At 37.1% G+C, this 27,118-nt stretch overlaps 1 protein-coding gene across 2 annotated transcripts in view; it reads right to left on the bottom strand.

Annotated features, from left to right (window-relative positions):
* Positions 1-2,757: 2,757 nt before the first annotated feature.
* FGF9 (fibroblast growth factor 9) overlaps positions 2,758-27,118 on the bottom strand; it is a 32,346-nt gene continuing 7,985 nt past the window's right edge. For both annotated transcript variants that reach the window (XM_063444892.1, XM_063444893.1), the window contains exons 2-3: positions 7,856-7,959; positions 2,758-3,660 (exon numbers count right to left, since the gene is read on the bottom strand). In XM_063444892.1, coding sequence (XP_063300962.1) covers positions 3,415-3,660; positions 7,856-7,959 — 350 coding nt within the window. In that variant the 3' untranslated portion in view covers positions 2,758-3,414. The remainder of the gene's footprint in view (positions 3,661-7,855; positions 7,960-27,118) is intronic.

A 27,118-nucleotide genomic window follows, 5' to 3' on the forward strand; every position in this document is an offset into this window, starting at 1 on the left:
AGGGCTTAAAAAAAAATAAAATAAAAAAAATAAAAAAATGATGCTTCTGGCAGGCCTTGTGGGATTGTTGTCCTTTGAATTATATAGTTGCCATTCTTGTTATACATCAGCACCTGCCTAGATAAGCATGCCCAGCAATGCTTTCCAATATTGTAGTCTGCATACCCTTGTACACTGGCACCAACACTCAAGTCAGTGCTGGTACCAGCCTAGAAAAAGGAGTTAAAACGTGCACCCCTCACTTCACTAACTAAACTTAAGATGATGCATGATAATGTGAGAGATAAACCAGGTTACCTAACATAGAGTTGTTAGATTAGATGCTTTTTATTTTGTATCCCTATATTGATAACTTTTGTTCCTTCACTTGAAGTACACTCTAGCGATATACACCAATAACATGTTATACCTTCAACAATTCCAACTTTTAAAACTAATGCTGAAAGAAGAATCCCTTTTATGTCAGAGCTTCTGGTCCCCAGATTTTCAACAACAAAAAAAAAAACACAACACACTCTGTCCCACCAAAAATAAGTAATTGACATCAGAAAGTAAATTTAAAGACTAAAGGGTTGACCAACTGTCTATCTCTCAAAAGTAAAAAATTGGAACCATTCTCCAGTAAATAACCTTAAATGTTTGACTGAGCATCATGAGAAATTTACTTTCCAAAAAGTAATGGTGCCAAATTTAAGCCACCAATGTGCATCTGTGATCTTCAAACACCATGGGAATGAATGGGGGAGAGAAATTACCCCTCCTGTTATAATAAACACTCCGTCACCATTGCCAACCATTATGATAAACCAATGAATATATATATATATATATATATATATATATATATATTTTTTTTTTATTTTTTTTTAAATGCAAGCACACTTCAAATTACCCATATAAATTAGTAGCACCATTCTTTATTTAATAACTACGACCAGTTATGTGTTGCCTCCATCCAGACTCTTTCCCCTAATTACACATTTCAGAACACTTTTAAATAAATATTTATTTCTATGCTTATTGCTTAAAAATATTACAATTTCTTTTTTCTTCTTCTTTTCAAGACGTACCACACATTTCAACCTTGACCCTTGATGGCTTTAGAATATGTGATGAGAAAAAAAAAATGCTGAAAAATGCAAAAAAAAAATAAAAAAAAAAAAATTATCCTAAATAAAAGAAAAAAAAAAAAACATTAAATATGTAATACTTTTCCCCTTGTTATTTGCAAAGATTTATTAGGTTCATTTTGCAAGATATATAAAAAAAAACAAAACAAAGTTTAAAAAAAGAAAAAAAATGCTATTGTATTAATGACAGTTCACACCAAAAAGCAGTTTCCATAGATGTTACAATGACCCCTATGAAATCTACTTTCTTCTATAAGTCAGTGCACAAAGAAATATGGTTACAGCCGAGAATAATTCTGCCAACCTGGGTCTTGCTTTTTTAGCACCCACAATATGATGATGTTATAGGAAAAAAAATACACAATTACTGAAGCCACTTGCTGCTTTAGGACACCAACCAGTCTGCTAAACACTTGCTATATCATGTTAAAAAGGCACCTATTTTACTGTGCAGAGACTAACTATGAAAATATGTTAGGTTATATAGTGCTCCTTTAAGTTTTGCTAGGGAGGAGAGAGAAAAAAAAAAATATATAGTCCCATCTGATCTGAAATATTTTACATGGGTATAATACGTGTGTGTATAGTAAACTGTAGGTGCCTTTGAACAGCTGAGAAGTTCAGGATGGCCACGGTACTATAGGAAGCCAGAGGCCATAGCACAGTAGATGAAAGATGTCCTGATTGTTTTTGCATGTTAAGCAATTGCAAACGTGACTACATAATTATTTAAACCAGTGGCACATCACTTGCTGCTTAATTGTTACTGCCATTATCAATGACTTACTTAAGGGTGGTCAGTGGAATTTACAGTCCAGCAAGAGCTAGTTAGCAGAAGTTGACCCAGCCCAGATGAATTCCCACATCTTCCAACATGGAGGAAAATTCCACCAGTTTGATGGTTCCTCTATGGTGGAGGCTGTGGAAGAGCTCAGCTCTATTACAAGATAGATATAAAATGCAAATGGAGACCCACAGATCAGAACGAGTAAGCAAGGGCCGCCTGTATTGTACAGGTGCTCACTGACTACTTTAACAATCCATGGCCATTCTGAAATGCCACAATAAGACGCTTTGTGTGACAATTCATAAAGTTCTATAATTCCCGATGCTTAAAACTCTCACGGACCTAAATTTGGAAGGATTTTGTCAATTTCAGACCATGGATCAAAAACTAGCTCTCAAGGACCATTGGGCAACCATGTTTTTCCAAAGATTCTTAAATGAATAATAGTAAGCCATTGGATCGTTAACCATTGAGGTCTAGTTTGAAAACCACTGGTCTACTGGAGAGTCTCCTCAAAAAAAAAAAAAAAAAACACCCTTAAATATCATGAATGGCATTCATACCTTTACAAAGAAATGGGCACAATATAGACTGCCACTTTAGGATCCCAAAAGAAAAAAAAAATTATTATATGAAATAAAAACAAAGGGGTCTTATTTGAACCCAGGCACCATTGTTTTAAATGGGCATGAATTCACCACAGGTTCATGATGGCCTTTAACAGGTAATGCTTACAGAGCCTAAAGCTTTGAAAATGCCTATCTGGCCTGTACATATTTCATTAAAAATAAACTCTATATAATAAATAAATATATAAAATAAATATAATGTTGCCTTTGGAATTTCTATAAATAAATTTAAAGTTTTTTTGTTATTTTTATTTTTTTTGTTTGTTTTTTTAAACTTTTTTTTCTGTACTAAGAGGTCTTTAATTTATGCTCAACAGGATGGCAACCCAATGAGCAAGTAACTGAAGTCTTTATTTTTTTTCTCTTGTTTAAGTAAGACTGCCCCCATCCATGCCATTGTAAAATGCGCTTACATCTGAGCAGGCCTCCAGCCAAAAGATTCTGATGAGTCAAAGAATGGGGAGCTAGGCTGATATAAGATGAAGTAAAACTGATCAAAAATTTAAAAAGCATGTCTATTTCCCAGCATGCATCAGGCCTCATTCCTTTTTACTTTGTTTTCTCGCTTGCTTATTTGTGGGGGGGGATTAAGAATTTATTTATATTATTGGAGTGTTAATAAATCAAGCGAGTGGGCACAGCCTTTCCTTTAGGAGGGTAAACCTCTAAGTGCAGAACAGAACCAACATGTCCTCATCCAAGCCTCCATCATACATTATGCATGCGACAAAGTTTGGCAACAGTGGAGCTGATGTGATGACACAGCTAATCAATAACAACCCGCCGCGTGAAACCTTTTATAGTGGTTACGTGTTTGTTTTTTCCCCTCCGATTTTCTTTAAGGGCTCGAGTGAAGGGATTGTCTTTGTCAACTTTGGCTTAGACTATCTTTATAAAGTTCAGGTACTTTTTCAGGGACTACAGGTCTAGGTAAAAAATGGGTAAATTTTTGATGGCGTTTAGTCCTAGTCCCTTCTCTTGGCGTTCCGTCTTTATTCAATGCTACATAGTATCGACGTCCAGTATCCGCGTGTTTATAGAGGTTTGATGAATACGTGTTGTACCAGTTTTCTTCGAATTGCTCTCTGAACACACATTCTTGAGTCAATTTATCCTGCAATGATAAAAAAAAAAAAATATATAAAAAATTTAAATATATATTTTTTAAAGAGTCACTGCTGCTCTGATCACTTAGCATTTTAGTCATACCTTCTATGGTATCAATAACCAAAAACATTACATACTGCGTACACCCACACAATGCCATTTTTTATTTATTTTGAATAACTAAATAATATTGCAAGCTTTCAGCCATTTATCATAGAATAAAAAATAAAATGTGACAGCAGATAAGAACCATCTAGTCTGCCCAATTTTCTAAATACTTTAATTAGTCCCCGGCCTTACCTTATAGTTAGGATAGCCCTATGCCTATCCCACGCATGCTTAAACTCCCTTACTGTGTTAACCTCTACCACTTCAGCTGGAAGGCTATTCCATGCATCCACTACCCTCTCAGTAAAGTAATACTTCCTGATATTATTTTTAAACCTTTGCCCCTCTAATTTACGACTATGTCCTCTTAATGTGGTAGTTTCTTCTTTTAAATATGGTCTCCTCCTTTACTGTGTTGATTCTTTATGTATTTAAATGTTTCTATTATATCCACCCTGTCTCGTCTTTCCTCCAAGCTATACATGTTAAGATCCTTTAACCTTTCCTGGTAAGATCTATCCTGCAATGAATGAACTAGTTTAGTAGCCCTTCTCTGAACTCTTTCCAAAGTATCAATTTACTAAAAAATTAATTTCTAATTTTATTATAGTAATAACCCATAAATGGTCAACAGAAAATGCTATGGTCAGATTTAAAAAGATATCCGTTCTATTCAGATCAGATTATTACACATCATAAAGTTTATATGACCTACCTGCATGCTTGGAGACTTTGTCCCAAATTTGGACTAATTGCAGTTTTGTAAGAATCGGATTATAAGCTCATTTCTAAAACACCATAAAGACTGATCAAATTATGGAATAGCATGTTTGGAGTTATGCCTGTGTCAGCAAAAAATTTTAAATAAAAAAATAAATATATATTTCATAAATATATAAATATATAGATTTATTACTTCTACTTTTTTTCCTCCTCTATGGATGATTTATTTTTTGTATGAGCGAAGAATCACAAAGCTAAACTACACTGGCCCATTTTCACACCTTTTTGGTTTGTCTGATTCGTTCTCCCAGATCTATTGTGGCAGACAATATTGTGATGAGCGAATGACAACGACTTTTTCCACAGTGCACAAATCTATCCATTTCTTTATATGCCTTGTCACTAGATAGGTTAAGCATGCAACTCTTAATAAATGCAAAAAGAAAAGGGTAAAGTATAAAATATACATTATCCGGAGTGTTTTAAACAAATAACGGAATTTAACAAATAAATTATATTAAAAGGCAAGGGGGGAAAGGTTATATTTTCACTTTATCCCCCACCAGCCAATGTCCTTCCAGACGAATTGGCAACCGCTGAAACCTGTCATCTCAATCAGCAATGATAAATAATGAATTTAAACTTTTAGATTCTGCAAGATTACAAACAGCTAGCCCCCCTTAATGATCACTGTTCAGGAGGCTTTCATAATATATAGCGATCAGTGAGCAATTTCATACTTTAAATAATTTATCCACATGATGGCAAAATGCATTATTTAATATCATCAGAAGAATCTCTTAAATGGATATGACATGCACAGAGTTACGGAGGTAGAGAGATTTTTTTTTTTTTTTTTTTTTTTAACAGACTAAAAATGTATCATTCTAAAACCACACTTGATTACGTAAACAGTGGAGACTTGTTTCTGTGTTCAGTGACCCGACTTTGCCTGCCCTACTAAATTTTCTATTGGTAGTCACTGCACTGCATTCTGCGTATAATGTAATTTATAAATGTTCATGCATTAAAAAGGCTCGGTCAGGTGTTTCGTTAATTTACAACTGCCAGAAACCGGCTATTTAGACACTTGTGAAACGCAAAAGGCCTGATCGCACTTCTGCACCATGAACACAAAGCTTGAGAAGGAAGAATGTACAAGTAATGTTTTTGTGACAAGTTGAATTTTTGCTAGCTAAAACAATGGAACTTTTAAATTTCATAGCCTGGGGTACAATACGGCCATTGTTAATATTTTGGAACAGGGAGGAGATGTTTGACATTTATAGACCCGCTATATGGCTAGAAATATTGACAGTTTTGCCAAGTCATATGATTTAACAACATAGTGGTTCACTTTGTTTGCGTTTTGAACACTGTCTACCAGGCCTTCTCCTGTTCCTCTTGGCATAGACCAAGTTTATTGGGAATTATTAGAATATAAAACAAACATATTTGGCAAAGAGCCATCAGGAAGTCAAGTGTGAGCAAACTCCCATTGCAATATTGTAAGGCAGGGCATTTCGGCACTAAATAAAATATTAATGTTTATAATTCCATAAGAGACTGCCTATACCCATTTACAAAAGCAGAGTGTGATGCTACATCTTGGCGATAAGCTTCTTTGAGGAAGAACCAACTTTTTGATAACTGTGGATGGTCTACAGGTTTTAATAATTAAATATTGTAGACTCCTTGCAATTGAATGCTTTAGTAGAATACATTTGAAACATGCATTTAATCCCCTTATCCCATGTCATTGCTGCCAATATTTACAAGATCACAGAATGACCAGCTAACCTGATGCAATGGGTCAGTAATTTCAAGTGGAACAGTGATCCTTAAGGATATAGACAAGTGCATTACAGGTAGGCATTGCAATTTATTCTACACGTTGCACGTTTACCTGCTCCCACAATGCCAAGTAAAGCATTGGTGTCACATTTTTGGTATTTTACAAGTTTCCCTTTGCAGTAAACCTGATCTATACATTTGCTATCAAAATGCATAGTTTACAAGTTATACTATTCCAAGTGACAAAATGTTCTATTTTCTCTGTTCACAAGACAAATGTATCCATCACATCAGTAATGCTAATTAAGAAGTTAGTAAAGTACTGGATATGAATGGTTTTACAAAAAAGTAAAAGGGGTATAGAATATTTATTTAATTTTTTTTTTTTTTTTTTTTAAATGGACAGCATTGTTTTGCCCTTTTTTTCTGGATATAGTCTGTTTTTTGAATCACTGAATAGAACCATCAGCCATGAGTGCTACGTTTGCAAAATCCTTTTCTACAAACCCATGTGATCGCTCGCTGTGCGCCCTGACAGATAGGTTATGTTTGATCGGTATGTCTTAAATGCTCTGTGTTGTCTTGCGTGGAGCCGTCCATCTCACTTTGTTTCTAGACCCCTCAGGTTACTTCATTATGCAAGAGCCTCTTCCCTTTCTGACCGGCCTAAAACGTTCTAACCCCAAGGACATTAGCAGACACATGAATGAGAATTTGTAGGGAGGGGGGGCATCAGCAGGGGACTGACAGGTTTGATTTATGGTTGAATCTTTACAAAGCAATGTATTCTTGTGTGTTACAATTCATTTTCAGCACACATCTGACTTTTGTACCTCCGCCACACATTAACTCATCCAACCACACAAATCTCAAAATATGCTGTGCATTTCCCCATTTATTTATTAATGCTTTGCTTTTTAGATTTTCTTGTAGGTGACAAATATACCCTGATTTTAGGCAGCGCCTTGGATATATTCTCACTATTGAAGGTTGTAAATGGCATTACTAAGCTAAGACTTACAAAATATTTGTTTTACAGATATAAAATTAATTTGTGATCATGGGCATGTTACTGGATAGCAATTCATCCATTGACATCTATGGGGAGATTGCAATTAAATGACTTCTGGCTAGATTCTGTTATATGGAATATGAATATCTATATGCGCATTTTCAATTAAATTCAAAGTTTTAATTGTAGATGTCTGATATTTTTGTGCGCTATAAAAATGTAAAAACATTTCAATAGATTTAAGCAATCTTGTTTTAACCTAGGACTTTAATGCAAAGAGAAATGTGTTCTATTTTGCATGAACCATACCTCAAATTATAAGGCTACATCTGATATTTCAAGAGTGGTTAGTCTCTCGGTTTTACTTTATTTATAAACCCTCACCCCCCTTTCTTTTGCAAAGGTTTTCGAGTTACATTAATGAACTGGATATACAGTGGGGGTTTATATACTAAACACTATATTGCAACATTTAGGGTAAAACATCCAACTTGTAACTAGATCAGGATTGGAGAATTTTTCCAAATCAGCTATTGCTTATATTTTAGTACGGTTTTGAACTTACCGACCCGTACAGCTCCCCCTTCTCGTTCATTCCAAGGTACAGTCCACTGTCTACACCTCGGATGCTGACCAAACCCACTGCTATACTTATAAATTCCAGAATGCCTAGAATTAAAACAAAAACAACAAAAAAACACATATGTTATTTTTAGTAGACGGTTCGAAACGTAAATGGAAGGATACATTTAAACATCAAAGTGACCCATTTCAGAATTTCACATGTTAAAGCATTGGACCCATGGCCGGAGCATTCCAATAATTAAAGGATAATTTGCATTTATGCTGTACATGTATAACTGCAAGCCTACATTATGTGGCTCCGTAATCACTAGAAGCGTACCTCTACGGTTAGAAAGAAATTGCAATTTCAATCACAGTGCCGCAAAAACTCAAGCAAGGAAAGGGTTACAATTCCACTTCCTTAAGCACATAACCTCCAATTATTGATTATCTGATTTAGCAATTAATTCAGGACCAAGTGTGCTTTGCATATATTGTACAATTAAGGATCCTATGGATTCCCATTATGCTGCAAAAGGATGGTTAACAGAACAGGAGCAGACAATGTACAGATCAGTTTATAAAGGCACAAGACTCTCTACCAGCTAGACTTGCAGCACAATGGTTGACGGAGATTTAAAAAATAAATCAAACATTTTTTTTTAAAAAAGACTTTATAGGCACTATAAAACGGATTCATCTGATTGAAGTGGTTACAGTGTCTGGAGTCCTCTGGAGCCATCATTCCATTCAGTGTTAAACCATTTTTAGTCCCCAGAAGCATATCCTCTCTGTGCTGCATGGGCTAATGAGGAAGCATTAACTTGAGCAGCAATTGGTGTTGGTGATTGACTGCCTTAGCCATACCTCCAGTGAGAGCAGGACCCTTATTTAGTGTTAAACCGCTTGAAAATGGTTTAAAGCTGGATGGAAGGACAGTGCCAGGTGACTCCAGGCACTATAATCAATCCAACAAAATGAAGTGGTTGTAGTACCTACAGTATCCCTTTAATGGTTCCATCAACAGCTGGATTGGAACCGTTTACCCAACTCTGGTCTAGGACAAGATTTAACATTTTGGAAGCATTCTACAACGTCTCACAGGCTTCAATTACCTATTTAGAATGTTTGGGTAAATCAGACCCTCTCTGCCATTGTATTGGGAGTATGTCCATAAAACTAAACCTTATATCCATTTTATACTCCAACCAAATTAAAGGCACAAAACCATATTTGAATAAACTGGGTATAAAAAGGTAACATGACAGTAGATTTAGTAAATTTCAGGGACAGACAAAAAAAAAAAAAAAAAAAAGTAAAATAATCAATATACCAGGCCCATATAATTGTGAAGCTTTTCCAGTTTGTGTAAAATCAATGTGTTAAACGTGACTAGTGAGTGGAGATGTTGGTAAATGGTGACAGCATAAGACCCTGGTTTACTGGGCTCCCATCACTCAATCTAAAGGATATGCAGTGGATAATGGTATTACCCCTTGCTACATTCAGAGTTCCAACACACAGATTTCCAGTAGGTCAGAGACAGCTTGCAATATTAAGCTATTGTTCAAACTAAAATAAACGGTTCTTTTTTAAACGCCCTAGGTGCCAAAGAGAAGTCTACGTTTCCACCTGTGATGAAGCCAAATAGGTTTAATAGAATGTCTCGACAAACACAGGAAGATGAACTTTAAATAGGGAAAACCATAACGTAGCTTCCAAAGTACACATTAACAGAGTCCCCGGGGTATCTGAAGGATGATACATGTACGGTAAACAGAGTGTGAAATACACACACAATTCTAAAGATTATAGCAAAAAGCAAGGGAAGAAAAAAAAAATGCTAAACTCAAATTTCCTGCCCTTTAAATTGGAGGTCAACCAATAAACTACTGTATAATTGTTAACCTTGGCATCCCAGGTGTTCATGTACTACATTTCCCATGAGGCTTAGCCACTCTCACCTTCGGCACAGCATCGTAGGAAATATATTTGAGAAATATCCGCAGTACCAAGGTTAGCAAACACATGGAGTGATTCAACTGCAAATCTAGCTGCAGATCTGATGAGTCATATGACGTTTAATAATGTGATTTCGGGAGGAAGATGTGTGTTGGAGCTTGGAGTTTGTCAGCATTTTGCACAGTGTGTCATTTGACATTGTAACAGCTTATAAAGCCATCCAGTAAGCACGTGTCCTCGATGCCCTGATTGTACGGAGGAGTTAATTCTCCCCAGACCTGGAATAGAATGATGCATTGCAGATAGCATAGTGTCACAGCATTAAAACCCATCCCACACTGCACCCTTTTCTAACATGAAGCTGTGATTTGTGCTGTAAAACCCAAGTCTTTCTATTTTTAATTCCAACTGCAGCTGTACGGATACACATTAACCATTTGAGTTATCAAGGGAGAGACCCATGCATTGCTCGGCTCTACATGCAACCAGGCAAAAAGGACTCTGATGAACCAGATTAATTTGGTCACAAATGGACAAACCCAAGAAATGCAAAACACGTGGTGAGAGGCCTTCTCAATTACTGGAGTATTGATCGGAGTCTAAAAGCAGAGTCTGGCAAGACTGGTCCAGGACTCCCATTAAAAAATACACACACACACACACACCCCCCCCCCATGACAAAAAGAACAACAACGATTCAAAGTCAACCAAGGTCCACCTTACCAATTACCTGCCAATAGTACCCACAGTTGGTGGCTTAATGACTGTAAGCCTAGATTGCAGACAGGAGAAGAACTGCATAATCAGTAAGGGTTTTATCAGGTGTAACACTAGCCATCCAGTCGTTAAAATATATATTAAAAAAATAAATACAATTTTGTTCTGCAAATCAAGTTGCAAAGCTATGTGATACAGAATTTAACCAGCATAGAGCTACATCCAATATGTGTAATCAGAATGTTGGAGAGCTCCCAGTATTTACAGGCAATACAAAGCCATACAGCGTATACACAGTTATCTTTTATTCAACAGTCAGTTTAACACCTGATAAATATGCCTGTAAACAACAGGGTTAGCAATAGCAACCAGTGATCTTTATATTAAAATACATGCTTCCCAGAGCAGTTCCACTTTTTAAAGATCAACAGAGTTTACGTTGAAGGAAGGAGAGAGATTCCCAATATGCAGAAGGCAGATTTCCTACATGCAGGCTTAGTTACTAAATTTAGTTCAAACTACTATTTAGTCATCAAAAAGGGAATTGTAAGAAATAATATATATATATATATATATATATATATATATATATATATATATATATATATATATATATATATATATATATATATATATACACACACACACACACACACACGGCTAAACTGGGTTGTTGGGGGGGGGGGAAGAGAGGTGAGAGGGGGTAAGAGATGTTAAAAAAAAAAATGATTACTTTGTTGTGTTAACACATCTTTGATTGGTTTTTTTTGGGAAGGCATGTAGACCATTAAATGGTATTGGATGGGGATAGTGTGTTCAGGTAGCTTTATATCACTTGTTTAGGGGAACAAGCAAAAAAAAAAAAAATAAGTCTATCAAATATGAAGTGACTGCTCACAACAGCTTGCCATCTAATTGCCAAGAATATCATAAACAGGCCCACATCCAGGAAAAACACTATAAATAGTAAAGTTAAAAAAAAAAAAAAAAAAATTAGATCACTACACAGTACCAACACTTATTTTCAGTACCAACACTGAAAATAATTAGTAGCTCGCAGCAGTTAATGTATTGTGAAGAAAGGGTGCACCATCAAGACACAATAGGTGTGAAATGTGACAAAATGTCTTGACACAACTTGACCTGATTTGCCGACAGCAATTTGAAATGAAACTATGAAACACTTAAGAATTCCTCATTGTCACTGTTCCTCTCCCTCACTTTGCTGGCTCATAAATGATTCATGTGTTTGCACATTTTATCCGTGTGTCTGAAACACATCTGTGCACTTACTGTGATTTCAGCATCAGAACGCTGCACATGCAAAGCCTTAACATTCATTTTCATTAGAGCTAAACTGATTTAAAAAAAAAAAAAAAAAAAAAAAAAAAACAATAAAGCCCTAATGGAGCTGCCCTTTATTTAGGAGGAGTTGGTAGCCACTACAGCAGGCATAGGCAACCTTCGGCACTCCAGATGTTTTGGACTACACCTCCCATGATGCTTTGCCAGCATTACGGTGTAAGAGCATTATGGGGGTGTAGTCCAAAACATCTGGAGTGCCGAAGGTTGCCGATCCCTACAGTATTCTATAAACTACATTTTGGGCTGAAAAAAGGCGAAAAAGTTTTGGGAATTGAATTTTTTTATTTTTTTAGTTTATTTTTGGTATTATAAATTAATGGGTGTACTGTTCGTTCAAAAACAATAGAAAGCGGCCACAGTTTTGTGGATTCCCAAATTAGCTTGTACCCTATGGGCATGGCAGGCTTTTTTTTTATATACTGCATTTATTTATTTTTTCAGATTTTGAACATTCACTCCTCCTCCCTTGGAGCACTGTTAGAAGAGAAGCTAATTTGTCCCTCCACAAGCAAATCTAAGGGAAGGGAAGGCTATATCGAAGCATCAGATTTGTACAAATTAGTTTATAGATTGGCAAAAATCTCTAATTTAGATGCATTCTTCCTAGTTGACAAATTGTTATGCGTGCTTGTTAGCAACTCATCTTAACTCCGTTTAGTTATTAAAAATATATATATAAAAGAAAGAAAATAGAGATTTGCTCTATAAAATAGCTTGGTAAGAAGGAGATGGACAGACTCACAAACAAATTCATTTTAAAAACCCTCAAGGTTATTCACGAAAGGAGAATTGTTGGATATAAAAAAAAATATATATATATATTTGTAGATAGTGATCAGCACTCTCAGACTTGATAAGGTTTAAAACTTACAGTTTATTGAAAATCCATTTAAAAGATCAACGTTTCAGTTCCCACTGGAACTTTCATCAGGATCAGGCATACATTATATATATATATATATATATATATATATATATATATATATATATATATATATATATATATATATATATATATATATATATATATATATATATTTTTTTTTTTTTTTTTTTTTTATTTAAGGTAAAATTAGCCAAACTGGAAAATTTCTCAGAGTCAGTTGTTTTGACCTTAAATCTGAAATGAACTTTGAATTCCTGACATTTCACACTTGCATACTTTAGCGAATAATCCTGATGGCGTTCCCATTATAAGTCACATTCAGTAGATTGTACACATACACGCCCTAAGATAGGTATATTGGCCAACAGCTATTGTAGAACCTGTTTAAATCTTCTAAGTTCTATTCCCAGCAAGGTTACGCATTTATCCTGAAATCAATAAAATGAATAACACAGAGTGGTAAAGAAACGGTCAATTTATCAGCCGCCAATTCAGTCAAGTCCAAGAGTAAGAACCAAGTACTTTGAAATTCCATTCAGCAATTCTTTTTCCCCTCCCACACATGGTTGAGTTTTTTTTTTTTTCTCAATACTTAAAGGAACACTATAGCATTAGGAATACAAAAGTGCCAAACATACTGTCCCAATACACTAAAAATGATTGACCGTGCTGCCACCACCAAGTAAAGGGTTACAAAGAGAAACCTCTAAACACTTACCGGATTCCCTACTTTAAGTCCCTCTGCACTGAGTCGGGTTCCTCAGACGTCGGCAATCCAGGGGGACCCTGATGAGCATGCGCGGCAGACACATTAGGCCTCCCCAATAGGAAAGCCCTGTTTTAATGCTTCCCAATGGGGGACTTCAACATGCTGGACATTCTCATGCAAAGCGTGAGGTCGTCCAGAGTCTTTTTTGCAGAGTCAACCAGACAGCTACTCGAGCAGTCTTAACCCTGCAGTTTCAGCGAAACTGATGTTTACATTAAAGGCTTAAGGGACACTGCACCCAGGCCACTTCTATGAGATGAGGTGGTCTGGGTGCCTATAGTGTCCCTTTAATATTAAAATAGCATCAATATTTGCCCACTGAATTTCCAACACTCTCATATAAGTTGTGCTTTAGCAGTAATGGTAAACTTGAACCATCTTTTCCATAATACTGATAATCCACAGGTTCAGCTGAAGTGCAGAATGATACACATCACAGCCTTATAGTAACATGTGATCTTGTATTTAGGGAAGTAAGGCATCAGAACACTTTTTTTGGGGGGGGAGGTGACAGCTTTAAACAAAAGCTATATGAAAAAAATCGATAAATGGTTAAAGCACCAATATATGAATTCTGTAATTGTTGCAGATTGCATGCACATATTACAGTAAAATAACTCACTTTAATATTACAGGGTACACAGTCTCTTGAGCCTCATATAAAAGCACTTACATGGATTTTTACACAATTAATTTTGAATCTCTTACAAAATAGACCATGCTCTAATCAATAACAGGCATGAACTGCGTAAATCTAATAAACTATAGGCTAACCCCACGAGAAAAAAAAAAACCAGCTCCAACAATGCAAAGTAGAATAGATACTTTATTGATCATTGATTTAGTCAATATTCAGAAACAAGCAGGTTTGCTCTATTTGCATTGCTTATAAGGGAAACCGTTACCTCTTGCGTTTATACCACGGAAGATCACCTATAACTTGTGTTTAACCCCCACCCCTTTAAACTTTTATGTAAGAAATTCTTGTTGTTTTTTTTGTTTTTGTTTTAAAGTATATATTAAAGACTTCGCAAACGGCATCACAATCCTGTTCAGACAAGGTAAAAAAAAAAAAATATATATATAGTGTAAGCTGGATAAAAGTTGTAGGGAAGCCATATCTTATTTTATAAAGGCACATTTATCCTTGCAATGTTCAGACTTTCCAATATTCCAGTTAAGAGTACATACAATTGGGCACAAAAAATTAAACTCCTCATTGAATCTCGGAGCATTACATGAATGAAGATGCACTATAGATTCTCCAAACCGCAGACCATTTATTACATTGAGGAAAATAAGTGCATGCAGCTAGGTCTAAAGAACTGGGCACATGCCCAAGTTTTTAAACCTACTAATGATCGATCCAGGAGAAAGCAAAAGAATAAATCAATAACTAATGCATCAGGCAACCTTTCCTGAAAGTTTAAAGCCGCATGCCATGTATGATTGAATAAAATAAATAAATAAATAAATAAAAAATTGTCACAATTAGCATTCGAACGACGACACAGCCCTGGCAAACTGTGGCTTCTTGTCATTTGCCAAATCCCTCTTCACAACATCTATAAATATGAGCACAGTCTATGGTAACTTCCTAATGAGAGACACACACGGGAAAAAAAAAACAACCAATTCTTAATTGACAATGACAGGCCCAAATACAGAACCTTTTGGACAGAAAACCATAAAAACAGTCATCCCTCCCAAAAGCATTTGAAGAATAGAAAATAAAAACCAAAATTATGCATCTTTTTTTCCCCTCCTTTTCTTTAATCAATGGGTCCATTTCAGTGATGGCTAACCTGGACACCATAAAATGGTTTCTGGACTACATTTCCTATGATTCTCAGCCAACTTTTAGACTCTAAAAGCTAGCTGAGCATCATGGGAAATGTAGTCCAGAAACATTTTATGGTGTCAAGGTTAACCATGACTGGTCTATTTATTGGACATGGAATTTCAGCTCCATCAGCCCCTAGGTCAGGGGTAGGCAACCTTTTAGCAGCACTATGCCGATATAGGATTGTGATGTCCCGTAGCGTGCCGATCCTCAGGCCCGTCGCTACCAGGCAAGCTAACCAAGCAATTGCTTGGGGCCACGAGCTGGCCTGGGCCCCCAAGCAGGGCCGGCGCTTCCAATAAGGCTGCAGCCGTCTGAGCGCTCTATAGAGAGCCTCAGGCGGCTGCAGCACTGCCTCTCTCGTCCCCTTCCCTGTAGCGTGGCCGAGCTCCTCTTCCTCCTGTCAGTCTGGCCGGGTACCACGTGAGATTCAGTTTCCTGTTCCCGGCCGGACTGACAGGAAGTGCACCCTGAGCTCGGCCACGCTACAGGGAAGGGGAGGTGAGAAGAACATAAAGAGGGAGGGGGGAGTAATGTCCATTTTGTTTGGGGCCCCCAAATTCCTTCAAACGGCCCTGACTCCTATTTTTTAAAATTGAGGTGTGTATGCTGCCGTATTCTGCTTGTGTTATATATACTGTAATTGCTTTGCATCGTTGTATTTGTGCGTATATGAGCTGTTATATTGTAAATGTTCATTAGTAGTTTATGGTATCGTGTATGATACATATGAATGTGGGCTGTGTATGAGGGCTGCTTGTGGAATTGTGTGTTAGGTAGTGTATGGGGGCTGTTTAGGGTTTTGCATGTGAGAGGCTGCATGTGGGATTGTGTGCATGTATGTAGATTGTTAGTGGTGTTGCGTTTGTGGGGATTGTGTGTATGTTTGGGTGTGGGCTGTTCATATTTGTATGAGGGGAGGTTTATTCTGCAGGTCTGTGTATATCTAGCAGTGTGGGTGGGTTCCACTGGGGACCAGCTTGGGCAGGTACAGGTCAAGGACAGGAGCTGCAACATCAGCTGTGGGCTGCTCTACTACAGTGTGGATTCCCATTCACAAGTGCTGGGAGGAAGTAATCTGTGATCACTTCCTCTAAGTGCTGCAATGCATAAATTGAGGATTGTCCTTCACTACCTCTTTGTATTAGCAGATATCTGAAGTTTCACTGAGACTCCTGATAGGCCAGACCCTGTTTGGCTCTAGCAGCCTTGAGTGCCGTGGAAAGACACCTCGAGTGCCGTGCATGGCACTAGTGCCGTAGGTTGCCTACCCCTGCCCTAGGTTAATCCAGCCTAGAGCTAGATCTATGTCATTTTATATCCTGACACTTTGCTAAATCCCATCCTACACCAAGTGGTCTGGGTGACTGTGTCAAGCTTTAAAACCAGACTACAAATATATCTTGGTCTAGCACGGTTACCAAGTTAGGTCAGAATTCAAAGACATGCCAAAGCTCAGCAAATTTCTAACAGGCACACAATCCAACAGTTCATAAATGTATCATGGTGTAACGTTGTGAAAATCATTAATAAATAAACCCAGTTTATGTAACACACACACACACCTTACTATGAATTAGAGTTTACTTAAAATAAAAAGTATGCATAAAGCAGACTTCGATAACAGTGTCAATAACTAAACTAGAAGTTCTTCAGACTGGTATGTTGGGGTCCTGCCGTATTTAAAAACCATCTTTCAGGGTATTTATAAAATGCTCTGAATTGCAGTCGGACAGCAAAATTCTCTTGCACTCCATCTATATACTTCTCATAGCCTGGAAAAGTACTGTTCAAGTCAATTGAAATGTTTACCCACATGCTCATAGCTTTCAAGTAAACCGATATAATTTCATGCAGGCAGAGTTATGCCACATGATTACACTACTTAATAAATGTGGTCAAAACAAGAGTACTACACTCAGCAGGAAGGCGCAATGAAAAGTATTTACATCCAGCTTAAAAAAACAAAAAAAAACCATTAGAACGAAAAAGAATTTTACAAAAATAAATACATTTTAAAAAAAACTACTACATTAGTATTAAATGAGTTTGAATTAATTTACAATTGAGCAGTAAAAAAAAAATAATTATATATTATATATATATATATATATATATATATATATATATATATATATATATTTGTGCCAAACAGAAATTGTGTGCATTGCCAATTTACTTTATTTTTTTAATCTTTTTTAATAAGATGACGAAATCATTCTAGATATGCATGAGAAAAATATGTACATTTAGATTTTCAATAATAATTTAAAGCTCACACCAGCCCGTACTGAATTACTTTGGGTGTGAATATGCGAATTCTGTGTATTAAACTTTGGTGCATTTTACATAGTTTCACATGTAACAGATTTTTCTGGCCCTCCCTATGCCTCCTGTTGTCCTTTTGTTTCTCAATTCGTGCTGGTTGTGGGACCACACACTGCTCTCCAAATGTCTTGGAAATAATGAAATCCATAAGGACAGCAACATAAAGTGGAGCGGTTTGCTGCTTAACATGGCTCACTCATGCAAATATCTTCAATATGTTATCCTTGAATAACGTTTTATGTCACTTTCGCTTTCCTTGTAAATCCGTCAGAGCCGGATCGCTGACCCATTTGGTAGGATGTACACCTGCCTAGTATACGAATGGCTGAAACATTACATTTGTATTAGTGGTAGTCTTCTAATGAAGACTTTTCTATGATCACTGCACAAGATTTGCAATGACATAATATACATTTCCATTGTAAAAATGTATAACCCCATAATAAGAACCTACCTGAATTTTTCCCATAGAGTACCATTCCCTCATTAGAGTTAGTCAATGCTTCTGCTGCAAAAAAATTAAATAAGCTTGACATTAAATATCCCCCACATTTGGTTGCAGTGGTTAATTCAAAAAATAAATAATTATGGTTGGGTTAATTAGAAGTCACATAGATGACCAACCATACAGGAATCAACGCTAGTTCTTGTAAAGTCAGATTTGCTCCTCATATCCAAGAATCATTTGTACAAAGTATAGAGGGTAAGCAGTTAATATTCCAGAACAGTATAGAGATATGCAACGCTATGATTACCAAAACAGAAGGCGCTTTCGTTATGATGGACAGGTCTCTACCCATAAAGGGACACTGGAGACTTAAAAGCTTTGCGTGTTCTCTGTGCAAATTGACAAAAGTTCAGATTTCAATAAAAATTTACACTTTTCTAAATTAACCTGGTTACACCCCCCCTGGCTTTCAAGCAGACAACAGGTGATGCTACTTTCTGGTTTGTTTAGCTCAGTTGAGCTAAACTCAAGAGGCAGCAATTACCCAGACAACCTGCCTTCGAAAGACTTCTACTTAAATTGCGTTGGGAAGTCTGTGATTGGACAGCCACAGAAAGTCTGAACTGGGGAATTCATACAAGAGAACTGCAGTTTTTGCAAGCGATTTTTAGATAGAACTCCAATAAAAAAAAAAAAAAAAAAAAGCATAATTAAATGCATGTTATCATTTGGGGTGCATCTATTAAACAGTGATTTATTTTGTATTTTGGCAGTGAAGAGCCAGTAAAAGCAGACCAGAAGTCAATGAGATCTTAGTGTTCAACAGAGCTCTTTATTGTATTATTATTGTATACAAGTACCTCAAAGCACAAATGTATTGTCAGGTAAAGTATATGGAATAGACTGTAACCAAAAAGAGATCAATAGATTTTACCAGGTAATACTTCTGTGTGGTCCAGAATTGAGGCATATAACCATCCAACAAAAGTGTCATGTAGTACAGCATTTGAAGGAGCGATTGTGGAGACCCCCTCTGATGTATTCACCAAGCCAGGAATTGTGAGATTTGAGAGATCATTTTCTAAAATATTTTCTTCAAGTTTTGCCCCCCAAAAATGCAATTTTTAATGAATAATAGATCATAAATATTAGATATTTAAGCAGCACAACAGCACTGGAAACGGTGGAGGGCTGGCATGGAGGACATGGGGCAATTGGCCCCAGGAGGAAACATAGGAGTTTCCGGCTGTAACCACGTATCACCAATTTTATGCTGATTAAATGCTGAAGTAATTGGGCATCTACCCCCCCTTGACCAATATTTGGCATCCTCCCCCCAATTGACAATTTAAAAAAATGTAAAATAATAAAAAAACAATAAAAAAAAATGTTTAGATAACATTTAAAATGAGCTCCATTGTGATATGGTTTTGGCATAACACCATATTTAAATTTAAAAAAAAAAAATAAAAAAAAAAAAATTAAAAAAAAAATTAACAAAAAGTCATGTTTTTAAGAGATTGTTGTGTAAGCTCTGACGTTTTTATGGAAACGTATTCCAGCCCAAGTGAGACACACAGTATCCCGCAATACTTTAGTAGTAATGGAATGTTTATACCAAATCGGAATACTTAAAAATCTACAATAATCAAGAACACTATTCTATAGAAATGCTTTTAAATAGCCATAAATGAAATTCATAACGCTACAAAATAGTATTCTAGTTTACCATGACAGAGTCGTTAATAACTAAAAGGAATTTTTCCATTATTTTCCTACAGCAAGTTAAACTGCACTTTGTGTGCGTTTTTTTTTTTTTTAAAGCATAATATTTGTAACCTTTGGCACATATGCCTATTAATTAGAGGATGGTGGCTTCTGAGCAGAAGTTCATTGACCTACACACCTTTTCTATTTACAGTAGTAAAATGTTAGTGATTTAGAGCCCTGCTCATTAACCATACCTTAGTAATGGAGAACCTGCACCACGGTGCAAGACGAGATCAGACAAACACTGCACGGCTTCTCCGCTTACTTCCCATGTGCTAGGAATTAACATTTGTAAACTGAAATAATTTGTTTACGCTACAGCACAAGTATGTCCTCCTTGATTAAAAAGAATTGATACACTTTTTTTTTTTTAAATCTCATTTTAAATAAATCCATAAAATCAAACCAATGCTATCACTTGCAATTTTATTACAGCAAACTCCAGTATTCCTGATAAGCTATACAGAAAAAGTTAAACATTGTCTATAGGTTTCAAAAGATATCCGAATGTTTACTTTTGATTAAAATAATTTAGAGATGATGGGATTCATTCTGAAATTAAAGGGACAGCTTCAGCTCATGGAAGTGGCCTGGGTGCATTGTCCCAGGTGCCTTAAACTCCTCAAAGTTTTTAATAAACTGCAATAATTACCTTTGAGGGTTAACTCCACCTCTAGTGGCGGTCTACCAGAAAGACACTAGAGGAACTTCCAAGTGGTTAGGCGACTTTTGGTCGACTAACAAATGCTGGATGATCTTGCGTTATGAAAGGAGTACATCGAGCGCCATGTAAATCCCCATAGACATGCATTATACATGCTTTCCTGTGTGGGAAGTATCAAAGCCAGTGTCGCCATCGCCGCGCATGCACATTAGGTCTTCCCGTTGGATTATGTCGGAGCCTGAATCAAGGGACATTGACGCTGAAATCAGGTACGTGACATAAGGGGTTAAAAAACACCCCACACAATTCGAGGTATCATCAATATTATGCAACTACAAAGTATCATTTGTATGGCAAGACAGTTTTATTAAAAGTCATATTATTATAATCTCCAAAATTCACCAAGTTTGTGGCCAATAGACTTGGAAATCAATACAATTAATCCTACAGCAAAACTGGCATGACTGGCAAGGCAGACGAAGAGCCAGCATCAGGTAAGTACATCTCACCACAACACAAGTGCACACCAAGATGCAAAGTTGCCAACATGGGGCTTTGCAAAATAATCAAAGACCCCAGAACGTTACAAAGGTGCTTCAAGCCTATTCGATAGAGATTAGAGAGATCTATTTGGCTGTGTGTTTTGTAGATGCCAGAGCATACAAAATTTATCTATCCACGTACTCCATAATGGTTACAAGATAAAGGGAGTCATTATTACAAACTATTAAAATTAAACATCAGCTTAAATATACACATTACCTAAACTGTATTGTGCCTAGAAGTTCCAAGTAAAGAGAAACACAAATATAGGTTGAGATCCTTTGTTTTTCCATCAAAATGCTTTATTATGGCGCAGAAAGCCTGGGGGGGGGGGGGGGGGGGACTATAGGAGGAACCCCACCAAACAATCCTAGTGTAACTCTCTTTCCGTCACATGACCTTCGTGAGCAAACAAAACAGCAAATAAATAAGAGCTTTAATATAGCTTAAATGGCAACAAAGCTTTATTAGATAAGAAGTTCTTAACAAACTAGAAGATCTATGATTCTGAGAGAAATTAAACGGATACTAGAGTGCTAGGAATACAATGCTGTATTCCTAGCAATATAGCTCCCTCGTGGGCAACATTGGCAAACAGTAACTGGATATTCCTGGAACTATAACCATACAGCGGTTGATATGGTGTCCTGAGTGTGTGTCATTAAAAGGAACACTATAGTGTTATCAATAAACATTTGTATTCCCAGTGCTTCTACCAGCTGTTAAACCTGCAAAGAGAACATTGGTATTTCTGCAGAACGGCTACGTTTTCAGCTGCAGGGATAAAATAGGGGGCTGAAATTAATCTGGGTGACTCTAGTGTTCTTTTAAATTGTTCCTCATTGGCTCCTGGCTCTACAGCTGCCAGGAGATGTCAGCGCTGTACTCTTGCGCATGCATGACAGTACAGCATTGAGGTCTGCGAGACCCTCCATAGAAAGAGCTTCTTCCCTACAGCTGCCACTGGGAAAATTACAAGCTTGACAAAAAGGTAACCCCTTTGTCAAGCACAGGCAAAATTCTGAGTAGTAGCAGTCCCTACTTTGGTAGATCTTATCTTTTGACTGGGTTGTAGTTTTAGTGAGATTTTCATTATGATTCTATCTTTATGAAATACTAATTTTAGATATGGTGCTGACAGAGGCACTTTAAAAATTGAAACTTTACATATACAAAAATCTAGAAGTTTACCCATTTAGGCCTTCTAAAAATAGCCTTCGCAGCACCCTCCTTGTAATATGTAAAAATAGAAGCAGCAGGGAGCTGTGCTCCCTGCCACTTCCTAACCCCCCACTCTATGGGGGTCAATATGACCCCTATATTAGCATAACTGGGATTAAAATCTCCCAAATGACCCTACTCGCTATGCCGCATATCTACTAAACAATGAGCATGGTGGTGACCCACCCCCCAATTAACTAGCCCCCCACCCATCTATTAACTAACCGGGGGGGACAATGGCGGGGCACTCTATTGTTCCCCCCGGCCTGGACCCATGAGCGGCGTGTGGGGCCCAAAGAGGATACTGGGTGTACCTATTGCCCCCAAAATTACAATGGGGCTGGGGGGACCTATTGTTTCTCCCCCCCCCCCCCCCATGGGTGGCGGATGGGGTCCCCAAGATGATACGGAACCTTTCCCATGCTGACTCATAACACTGATTGGTTGGCTTGGAATCCAACCAGAGTGTTCTGAGTCATTTTACACAGCGTGGGAAAATTCCAAAGAATTTTCCCACGCTGTGTAAAATTACTCAGAGCACTCTGATTTGTTGGATTCCAAGCCAACCAATAAAATTGCTCTGATTTGTTTCCTGTAAGGCTCACTATTCACCTATCAAAGCGCTCTTATTGGTTGGTTTAAACCAACCAATCAGAGCGTTCCGCGACAAATCGCAGGGCGTGGTAAGGCTTTATAAGCCTTACACCGCCCTGCGGAGCTCAGTCTGCTGGGTGAAGATGTATAAATTTTTTAGCGTCTGGATTTTTTTTTTTCTTTTTTGCGCTTGGGTTATTTTTGTTTTAGTTAAGTTCGATGGAAATTATGGATTTTTATTTGGCCTTTTTTGAGGCTGCAAAAAATAAGGTTTTACAAGAAAAAAAAAAAACGACATCTAATGAGAAGTATGATTTGTTTTTTTTTTACAAGTATTTAGATGACTTTCCCTCACTATTTTTAGGGTGAGGGGGATAGGTAGTAATTTATTTAAGAGGGTGGTGATTAGGGGCCTCGGGACCCCTAGTCACCTTGTGGGGTGCTTTCACGTAGCCCCCACCCGTCGCCCATGGGTGGGGACAACAATATGTTCCCCCCATTGTAATTTTGTGCCCCCACCCGCCACACATGGGTGGGAGAGGACCTATGTCAGTATTTAGAGATTGTTTAAACAGGTGCCTATTGTCCCATCCCCCCCTTGGCCCCCACCCATTAGCGGCAGGTGGAGGCCGGGGGAGACAGGACAATAGGCACCTGTTTAAACAATCTAAATATGGAGGACTTTACAACAGTGAAACGATCTCTGATTCAGCTCACTGCTCGTGAACACACAAATGGAGCACCTGCGCAATAGAGCGTTCACAGTTTCTTATACGGAATCATTGAATTCAATGATTCCCTATGAGTGTAATTTGACTGGCGCATAGCAGCAAATACTGCACATGTGCGTATGGTCCGCAATGCTTCTCCATGAGAAGCTAGTGATTGGACCCGAATGATAAGTAACTGATGACGCGAAAGGGGGCGGTGCGGAGTGCCGTGAGGTCAACTAAACAACTGAAATAAAACCAGGTAAAAATACTTAATTTAAAATGTAAATATTACCAATAATTAAATAATTGGAATGGTGTTTGGTGATATACAGTATAATAAATATATATATATATATATAAAAAAAATATAAACTGAAATATAAACTGGAAGATAGTACAGTGTTCCTTTAAGCAAGGAAGCTACGTTGACAAGATTTCATTCATCAGCAACTTCAATAATAAAGAACCAACAAGCCCCAATTACGCTTTTAACCCCTTAAGGACACGACATGTAATGATTCCCTTTTATTCCTGAAGTTTGGTCCTTATGGGGTTAAGATCATACAAGCTGTGCACACATAAAAACAAGTAGCTTATAGGTTAAGATATGAAATACAGCTTTTTTTTTCCCCCTGCAAAGCCCGTTGCCACGTGTTGTCTAGTCATTGGCTACTGAAATATTTCCAGACCAAGTCATGTCTGAGAACATCGGAGAAGGACGAAAACCAGCAATTCATTAAATGAACACATTCAGTTTCCAGCGATATAATGCTATGTACCTTATATTTTATACCAGGCAAATGGTAAATTCCCTTAATCCATAAGCAGTTCAAGGATAACCTCAACAGTGCCTTTAAGGAAAAAAAAAAAAAAAGGTTAAGCTAATATAGTATCTTATCATACCAATATAGGAGGCAGACACCAATTCTTCCACCTTTTCCTGTGCTACTGTCCATATACTTTAACCAATTACACATTGCGAGACACTTATCTACTCAAGCGATAGTACGATGATTAGATCTGCTTTATCTAGACGTCAAATCACAGACTTTTCTTAATGATAAGATGAACAGTAGGCTCCTAAAACAAAACAGCCACCATATTTAGCTCCCTCGAAAACATCATGACACTTTGCCTCCCCTGTTATCTGTAGATTTCCCAACATTCTAGTGGTTTCAATTCACCCCAGGCAAATTGCCAAACCATCCTGGAACAGTCAGAGTACCAGTCAACTACTAGCACCATCATCACTGCAGTGGGTTGTAGGGTTATGTGATTGAGGGGTTTCTAATAGCAAAAAGATAAACACAAATTTATTAAAAGGATTATTTACAAGATTGAGAATTGTTGGAAATTCAAAGTGAGGTTCAATTTAATGTCAAAGTACGCTAGCCGGTTTAATTCTCAGTCAGCTATGCTGCTGTCAAATTAGAAATCAAAGATGCACCAACAGGTAAGACTTGGTTATAATCTAGTTTTTTTTCACCTGCGACAAACGAACTTATAAAGACTCCACAGGTAAATCTCAGACAGATCAAATAACAGGCATTTGATACAACTCACAGAAAGAAACCGGACAAAAAAAAAAAAAAAAAGTAAAAAAACCACACACAACACACACACACGCTATAGGAAGTGTGATTTATAAAATTATATATCTCCATAAGGGGTCCCTGACACCCATGATTGCAATAGAATGGGACCATGGGAAGACAAATAATCCAATTGTGCATTGTCTCAGATTGAGGGCAAATATATTCCAGTATAAAAACGTAGCACAAGCTAAGATTCAGCATTCCAATAAATATTTGCATTCAAGTGGAAATCATTATACATCAAAAGCACAATAGATTTCTGTGGAACTATACCTTTTTCTGTCTGCACCTGCAACTCGGCTCTCCAATGCGCAGAGCCAAACAACACAATCTGGCAGGCAATTTAAGATGTTATCTCACAAATCAGGTTTTGATCATGGTTAGGAGAAAATATATATATAAAAAAAAAAAATTTAGACACTGCAGTATTTGATCTCATTCAGACGCTGCATAATTAGCTTTCATGACTTGTTGCAGGGCAGTATGTAACTGTCTTAGTAGGAGGAAAGGATGGTAATAAAGGATGGCATTTTAATTAGACCAGATGCAATATTACCTGGAGTTCTGAAAGAACAGATCTTAAGGGCAGTAGTAGGCCAACATTTAACCAGGATCCCGGAGGCATAAAAGATAAATGTACACCCTCTAGTCAAAGATTACATAAAAGCAATCCAGTGAAATGTCTTCATTATAGGTTGTCATTTGTTTGCGGCCTCTTCTGCCTTGTTGAAGCACTGTTTTTGTTTTCTTTTAAATACGAGAGAATGCTTAGACAGCTTGGAAAAATCAACAAAAAAGTCGGAATGTTGAGCCAAGAAGAGGTGCTTTTGAAAAACAGGTTTGCACAAGTTACTGTAAATCTTTAAAGAACTCTAGTCCTATCAGAATGGCGAATTTACAGGCATGGTGAAACAATCCAACACAGAGGACAAATGTGTGATCAACAGAATAAATCCTATAATCTAGGCAAAATACCTGTTCCACAGACACCGCCAAGTTAAAAGCACATTTGTTCCTACAAAACATGTTAAAAGTGATTTTTTTATGAATTCCTCCCATTTTCTAATCACTTAATCTTTTTTTATGTACTAGCATATCTTTGTGGGATTTGATCGTAGAAAAAGAAGGCGTCTGAGCAATTGTTGCGCTTCATAGCCATTTGAGCCTCTAGCCCCTAACAATGTAACACTAGACTTCTACGGGCTGGCTCTTCGAGTATTGCCTGTATAAGTTTTCTTCTTCTCCTCCTCTCTCTCTCTCTCTCTCTCTCTCTCTCCCCCCCCCCCTTCCCCACCCATTTTTTGGGATGTTTATAAACTTAAAAAGTAGTATAGTTATCAGGTTAAAAAAAAAAAAAAAAAAACACACTCAGCTTATCACTGCCACCCAAATATACAAGAAATCGAAATTACATTCTGGAAGTTCAGCTCAAGCAATATGGCAGACAAGGTGCCACATGTGCGTATTGAAATCACTGAATTCTAAACAATCTTCAAGAGATTTCATGAAGGAAGAACGGGGGATTATGCCCATAGACGCTGCAATCGTCCCCTTTAAAATGACCTTTTACATTTATGTTGATAGAATAAACAGGATAACGGAGGAGCACAGAAAACAATTTAGGCATATCAGGCCTGTGTGCTTTAACGTGCATATAACTGGTAAGGTGACAAAACAGAAAATACAATAAATTCTGTAGAAGTTGGTCAAGACTATTTTGTGACGGTCAAAAAGGTGGGAAATATAGTTGAGCAACAATGTCCTATGAACTAATGCAGACTTAGAAAATAACTATAAAATGTATTTGTTTTCTTTCCCCGTTCGATTAAATCCAGACAACATAAAA

Source organism: Pelobates fuscus, chromosome 1 (genome assembly GCF_036172605.1).
Source record: "Pelobates fuscus isolate aPelFus1 chromosome 1, aPelFus1.pri, whole genome shotgun sequence".
NCBI lineage: Eukaryota > Metazoa > Chordata > Amphibia > Anura > Pelobatidae > Pelobates > Pelobates fuscus.